General features: G+C 41.8%; 1 protein-coding gene across 2 annotated transcripts in view; it reads right to left on the reverse strand.

Moving 5' to 3' along the window:
* rps6ka1 (ribosomal protein S6 kinase a, polypeptide 1) overlaps window positions 1-7,551 on the reverse strand; it is a gene marked incomplete at its 5' end in the record, with an annotated part of 45,412 nt that overhangs the window by 37,519 nt on the left and 342 nt on the right. The window contains one exon of one of the 2 annotated variants that reach the window (XM_079174620.1): window positions 1,471-2,050. The exons of the other annotated variant lie outside the window; for it this stretch is intronic. Coding sequence (XP_079030746.1) covers window positions 1,471-1,533 — 63 coding nt within the window. Of the gene's footprint in view, window positions 1-1,470; window positions 2,051-7,551 lie in introns of those variants that run through there. 2 annotated transcript variants of the gene reach the window in all.

The following is a 7,551-nucleotide window of genomic DNA, read 5'->3' on the forward strand; positions in this document are numbered from 1 at the left end:
CTTCCCCAACATTTCTGATACATTGCATAGCTTAATGAGTCAAGACCCATTACTCTGTCTTGCATGAATTAGGCCTCAAGTTTAATGAGCAAACCAAGGTTCTGAGAAGATTCGTTTTTTCCACTGAATTCTTGCAAATTATTTCCTCAGCTTCGTCAAATCAGAGAGGCTATCTAGGCCGAGAGACGGGAAAATGAGCCTCATTTATAATCAGACTCATCTCTCGTAAGGCTGATTGAGGACACTGTGCAATATTGTGCGCAGAGCTATTCATCAGTGAGATCAGTCACACAAAGCACGGGTATCACAGGCTTGCTTCACCTGCTTAATTGGCTGTCTAATTTAAAAGAGACCCTACAACTATTACATGACAAACATTTTAAAAAAGTGTAGCATAATGGGACACAGGTTGCTTCCACGCAGCCCATGTCTGCTCATCAGCAACACAATGTGACGGATGCATATTCATTAAGCAACCAGTCTGCTCAAGAGACAATTGGAAGAATTCATGAATAATGATGCTACATCGGGACAATATGGGTCTGGCCACCACTCTCTCTCTCTTTATTACGCTTAATTGTACAATTTCTGAGAAAAACTGTAAAACATTCCATCTTCAAGAGTCTGTGCTCAGCGATGATCGACCTGCTCTGTATTAATCAGACACTGTTCACAAGGCAGTTTAATTAAAACTCTGCTACAGCATGAGACTGGCAGCATCAGTGAATTTGTAAATCAAACTGTAAATTTGCAAGAATACAAAAAAAAGGGAAAAAAAAAAAACTTAAGGTTTCACATTATTCAATTCTAAATGTACCACTCTCTTTAATGGTCCACATGAGCCAAGTAGATTGTCCCTACCCTTAATTTGCGATGCCATGTGTGAAGAGGCATTAGACAGAAACACTTGAAACCACTGTGCAGGTGACAGCAGGGACAGACAGTGAGGATCAGCCAGTACATTACAGACCACTGACTGGTCTTCTCTCTGGTGGTGAGCTTTGAAATGGAGTTGCCCAAAAAGCTTCAGTGGCAGAAGAGAAAGTGAAGTATTTCTATATTCAGCACTGAAAAGGTGCTTATCTCACATGAATAGGTCAAAATGATCATTTTCATATTGGTTCAGACTGCCAATCACAGCCTATAAATGATACACGATTGTCTGCAAAGAGCTGAGTATCTGTGTGGAATATAAGGGGCATGTCCTCCACAAAATCTTGACTTGCTTTATTTAAAACACTGGACATACATTATTAATTATGACGTCTACTCACCCCCAGCTATGCCGGCTATGTATATAGTTTGAACTAACTTTTTCTAGAGAGTGGTGACTGAACACCTTGAATTGAGGGCTGATGTGTTCCCTGTGCGCCATTTTCCCTGACCCAAACCAAATTAAATAATTAAAAAAAAGCTGATCAAACAATGCATGCAAGCACTGCGTCGACATATGATTTCACCTCTCATTACCTCCGCTTCGAGCTGCAGTAGCTCCATCGTGGGCCATGGATCTGCGATCTGAGCGAGAGGCATTTTCGCAGGATTTTCAGTTTTCCCCCTGAGCTACGAATTCGGGTCTCCCCAGATTGTGTTGGTGCCGCCGCCGCTCCTGTCAGGTGCAGTTCACCGGGAAGCTCCTCACTCAGATCCAAAGTCCAGGTGGAGTAGATTTGTCAGCACTTTTGCTCTCCGCTCAGAGAAGAAGACGCGCACGCAGACGCTGCGAGCACAACCAAGAGCTTTACAAACATGTAATCCCTTGATTTGACTCCCGCAGCTACTGGCCACTTGTGCGTAATTGTTGAAAGTGATAATCCAGCTGAAAACACCATGAACACCAAACAAGCCCTCTTGTCCTTCCAGGTACGCGCGGTGGCTACTCTGGGCGAGCGGGAGAGGAGAGGGACAGCCCAACAGTGTGATCCTGCAGCAGGACTGTGCGGGAGTCTAATGCCAACTGAAGGAATTAGCCAGAGTTCGTGCTGCCTTTGCCATCGACGCCGTATGAAATCTGTACGGCTTCCTCCTTACGTGCTTGTGTTTTCTCCCCCGTTTCCCCCAGCAGTGTGCGATGCGCGCAGAGACCTCGGTGTGGCTCCGTAGTACGAGCAGGCTCCAACTCGAGCTGTTATTGGCGGACTCCTGCAGGATTCCCAGCCCCCTTCCCTGCTGGTTCCGCCCAGGTCTGACCGTGCCCTCATCTGGCGCAGAGATGAACTGCAAATACGTAATGCAGACTGGATCCCGCTATTAATGACCGGCCTGCTTTCTTTGAAGCTTGCGGTTCAGCAGGTGCATCAGAGGAGTATTACATCATCTGAGTTCAATACAAAAAAAAACTGTCAATCAATTCATGAAAGGGAATGAATGGCGGCCGGAGAGCACTATACGATGTGCGCTGTAAACTTGATCGCAACAGATGGAGTTGCAGTGTGCAGCTGACTTTTCATGTCTGCTTTTCCCAAACAACATTATAATTCAGTTTTCTGAAAATATATTTCGTGCACATTGCCTTTTGACACACATCACCGCCTCCTGTAGGTCTGAAACACAACACACATTGTTGCAAAGAATTGCACGACATGGATCACACAATAAACACAATGTAAAGATTAATAGAGGCTAGAATTTGGGTCGTGACCAGAGCTGTTTGATTCTGTCCGGACATTACATTGATGAGGCACGCTTTTCATTGACAACAGCTCTTGTGGTGGTCCTTGAAATCTTCAGTGATATAATACAACCCTCCAACACGTCTCCGCTTCATTCACTGACGAGTGGATTTTGCTCTTGGCCAGATTTCGGTTACTATTGGCAACTGGAGAGCATCAAACCGCCTCGCCATGGATGGATTGTATATATTTGTATTTATTTATTCAAATTAAGATAATGAAGGCATTTCATGGAAACAAAAAAAATGTAAAAATGAATTGGTATGATAGTTTGTTTCTTTTGATGGATGTGTTGTTTAACAACTGCACATGCAAAGTGCTGCATTGATGATGTCTCAGCTCACCACTCTGTGACAGGATGAAAACACAGATCTGTCCTGGAGAGGAAAACATTTCCTTTTTTTTTGTAATTGCATGTTCTTGACACACCTGTGGCTTTTGGACTTTGCATCCAAGCAGTTAGCATGCAGCATTGTGTCTCTTCACTCCAGAAAAAAACATGAATTCATTAGTTTCCGTGGATGATTTGCCAGTATTTATACACATGTTTACAAGATCCATAATTTAGTGATGTAACAGATGTATTTTAATGCCTGTTTGTTAGCATCTTCTCTCCACATTTCCACACACCAGGGAGAAGGAAGTCAATGGAAAGAGAGCGCTTTTAACGTCAATGTAAAGCTCATTTATTTTCTGACAAATACCACCAAAGGGGTTGGAATGTAAGACTACTACACAGAGGGGGAGGGTTATCCATCACAGTCACATTGTATGGTACATTCAAAGTCCCTGCCCTCGCAAAGCTCACATTAACCCATCGATTCATCTCCGTGATGGATAAGCAGCTGCAAAGGGAACACTTATGGCACCTCATAATCCATGCGACGGACCATTGATAGCTTTTTTCCTCTTCTCTTTATCTTTCATCCTCTTTCCTTTCATTCTTCCCCTTTTCCAGTATGTACAGGACGTCGGCTGCTCACATTTCTCACTGTTTATATCGCTCCTCCATCATGATAAGATACATGTCATATGTTCGGTTTGACCCGGTGAAAGTGAAGGGTGTAATAAAGTGAACAAATGAAAAGCGGGCCTGGGTAGACAGCTCTTTTTAAAAGTGATGCTGTCCAAAAGTCAATACATTGGTTGCTATAGGGGCCAAAAGGAAACAGCTCAGAAAGGCCATTGATATTGAATGACATGTTGACGTACAGCTGTTGGATATGAGGTCCATTGGTATTCTGACTGCAGGGAATCTCTTCTTTAAATCATGATGCTCCAGTGACATCACAGGTGACAGCGATGACTCAGAGGTGTCTCCCACCCAGCGACAGAGACTCCGGGGATACCCTTCCCCCACCTTCGGCTAGACAAGAAGCATCATGGGTAATGTGACTCAGTCCAGCTTGCAGTGCATGTGCAATGGAGCAAAACTGCCACGCTGAATTGTTGGGGAATTGACGCAGGAGCAAAGTGTGCTGAGCTGTGACTAAATAGTGGGGAGTTTTGATCCCCAAATGACGGACTGCAAATTAGATAAACTGATGCAAAGATGACACTGCTGCGCCACTTCATTTTCAGTTTGACTTGAAACCACAGAGGTGGAGGAAACGGAGAGCGATGTTGAGTATGCCCGAGGAGAAACAATGAATCACACAATATGTCGTCCCCCTCTTCTCTACACAGCAGCAAACAGTGCTATCAAAATGGAAATGCATGCATAATAAAGTTGTGAAGTGGCAGCCGGTTCTGAGAGAGCATCTCAAAATTCATCTGTTTTAGCCTTTGCCACGCTGCCATATGTATATTTTTCATCTACGTATATATTTGTGCAGCTTTGTTTCCTTATTTCTGTCCTTTGACTTTAGTGCTTGCTTTGTCTGTATTTCTTTTATCTCTGCTTCTGATTTTACTCCATTTGTTTCTGCTTTTCAAATATGATCTATAATAGTAGTAGTAGGATTTCCTTACTTACTGCACTAAATTGGGTGAAAGTAAGTTAATTTATAGACATTGCAAACTCCCTGAATGTCTGACAACAGTGGGCCCATCTTTATGGGGCTGCCTCTGAGGAGCTGTGTGTGTGTGTGTATGTTGGAACTATTACATATTGTTAAAAATCATTGAACAAGTGTTTGATAATGATTCTGTTTTACTGTTCTTTTCCTAGCCTGAACTGCAAATCCTAACTGTATCTAAAGTAGATTAAATATAGTCGATGCACCAAGCAAACTGTTTAGTTAATCCAGGGGATTACTTTGTTGATGCAACACGGGAGCCAGGAATTGACTCCACTTAAAGACAAAAACATCCCAGCATAAAAGCAAAACACTAAATATACCCTATCTACAGTGCAGATAAATGCAGCATGCACAGGGTCATGGACATGGTCTTTTCCGTTACAGTAAATGTAATCTTAATACATTTCATTTCAGTAATGTAATGTTCTGGGTTTCCACAACATTGCTTTCATACCTTTATTGAAAATTCCTTCTTAGCTGAGCTCAATGAGCTCATGTCTGCAGTGCAAGGATCATTGCCATCAGTGGGGCTGCCGCACAGAAATGAATTATCTGTACAATGGTGGAGCAAAGGCAGTTGTCAAATGTCTGCTGACATACTGTGGCAGGAGAAGATGGCATTGTATGATTCAAAATTGGCTCTGTGTCATATAGAGATGATGAACAAATAGCGTTATTGTACTTCAAACATCTGTGGAATGATCATTTGTCACAGAAGTGTCTGACAGCGCAGTGAGGTTGCAGATGGACTGTGAGGGGAATATTGATTGGTAATAAATAAAGAGAAAGGGAGAGAGGCTAATAGTTTTTTCACTATTCTCCGTTGTTGCTTTAGTACAATCTTGTTGATTTTTGTTGTCAAAACTGCGCTTTGCAGGAACAGCTCCCGATGCAGAACAGAGTCTGCTGATTATAATCTTATGCCTGCACTGGGTGCGCTGTCAAGCAAATGCCGCATGTTGAGGCTTGAGTTTGTATCTCTGGTATTTGGGCTGGGCAAGCACACGTTCTTAATAGAAAAACAACTCTGAGAACCAATTTCAGCGCAAATAAGCTACGGTAACGCATCGTCGTGTTATTGAATTTCACTGAGAGATGGATGGAGCCATTGTAAAGGTCAATGTAAACAATCAATGTCAAGTACATGAGCGGGGAAAAAAGAAAAAGCAGCAGAACACTTGTATCAATAATATGCCTCATAAAGGACTGCTATCAGTGGAAAAAACAATCACTGAACTAGACTGGACAAGAGCATTGGGGTAGTGCTGGAGTATGAATGGGCAAGAATTTTCCAATCCATTGGTTTTCCATTTTAAGATCAGACTTGATTTGTCAGACTGGTGAACCGACGTCTTACTCGGTTATTTCCCCTCCAGCAGAAAACATCTTGACTCAGCAGAAGATCAATGGTGAAGCAGTCAGAATTCATAATGACAAAAAAACCTTTTTCCACTATTCAGTATACAGTTTCCTTTTTTACTTTGAAATAAACTCTTCCATAACTGACGGTGGAATGATGTATACAGTAACAAGCAGCATATTCTGTCCTGCTTTAAGTCTAACCATGTGGATTAGAGGCAAACTTGGAAGCTACGTCACATGAACACGTCTTCTGCAGAGACACCTTTCAGGACTAGAGTTTTGTATGCAGATTATCTCTAAATATCTGAAAATATTGGCGTAAAGGAAATATACCGCACGCATGGGGACAATGTGCCATTTTGTTGTCTGACATATAAATCTGACTTTTCTTCTTCCCTTTTCCCTTTCTCTTGGTTCAAAGAGAATAACAGCAGGGGGTGCCAGATATCGGAGGGCAGCTCTTTCATTACAGCCTTTTCATCAGGCGTTGCCCTTTCCTTGTAGGGAAACATTCAACTGCAGATTGGGGAACTGTTGTGCAATGTATACTATGAGACTTTACTCTAAATTCAAAGTGTAGCTCTGCTAGTTCACAGCATAGGTGTATTCGCTGAATCCCTGAAGGTGCCAGACTCAATGTTATAAGCACGAATAAAGGCAAACGCTGCATTTTGATCGACTACACATACTCAACGTCTCCTTTAAGAGTAAAGGCATACAATTGAATTGTATGGAGGTAATCATTGAACTTAGTAGGAACTTTGAACCCCAAAGCCAGCTTGGCGTATAGTGCTTATGGAGAATAAATAACAATGACTTTAGTGGAAAGGTTGTTCCCCAAGAAACCATAAACTGAATAACCACAGAAACACAATATTATGAATAGTTCTCTCTTTTGTTATAAACTGCATCTGTGTGTTATTGGTAAATTATTTAATGAATAATTCCTCCAGTAGCAGGCTTTTGATATAATCATTAATACTTCATAATTCAGCAAGCCGGAATGTTCTCATGCTGTAAAAACATTGAACATTAATACAATATTAATAAAGTTAAGGCAGTGTATATACATCTTTTTTGGAGCCCAGAAGTCAACACAGTTCAAAGGATAAAATAGGAAACATTTCCGGGAAAGGTCCCAGGAGAGCAGCCTACCAGACTTGGAAAAGAGGATTAGGTCTGAGAACAACTTATTTATCCCCTTAAGTCTTGTGACATTTCATGCACTTTAAAGGAAACTAAAAAAGTTGCATCATAAGTTGTTTGTATTTTTCTTGAAGGGGATCATAATTTTGTACAGTACCTTTTTTCCCCCCTATGAATAAATATTAGTTACACTCATATGCAGGATATGACCTCAGGGTTAATGGACCTTTCTGTCTACATGGTCACTAAAGTATCATAATTACAGGGCTATCGCATTGGATTACATTATACTATGCAGGAACAAGTGTTCCTACTATTGTGTCCACCTCAAACTGCTGTGGAACTACCAT

Source organism: Pholis gunnellus, assembly GCF_910591455.1.
Source record: "Pholis gunnellus genome assembly, chromosome: 15".
NCBI lineage: Eukaryota > Metazoa > Chordata > Actinopteri > Perciformes > Pholidae > Pholis > Pholis gunnellus.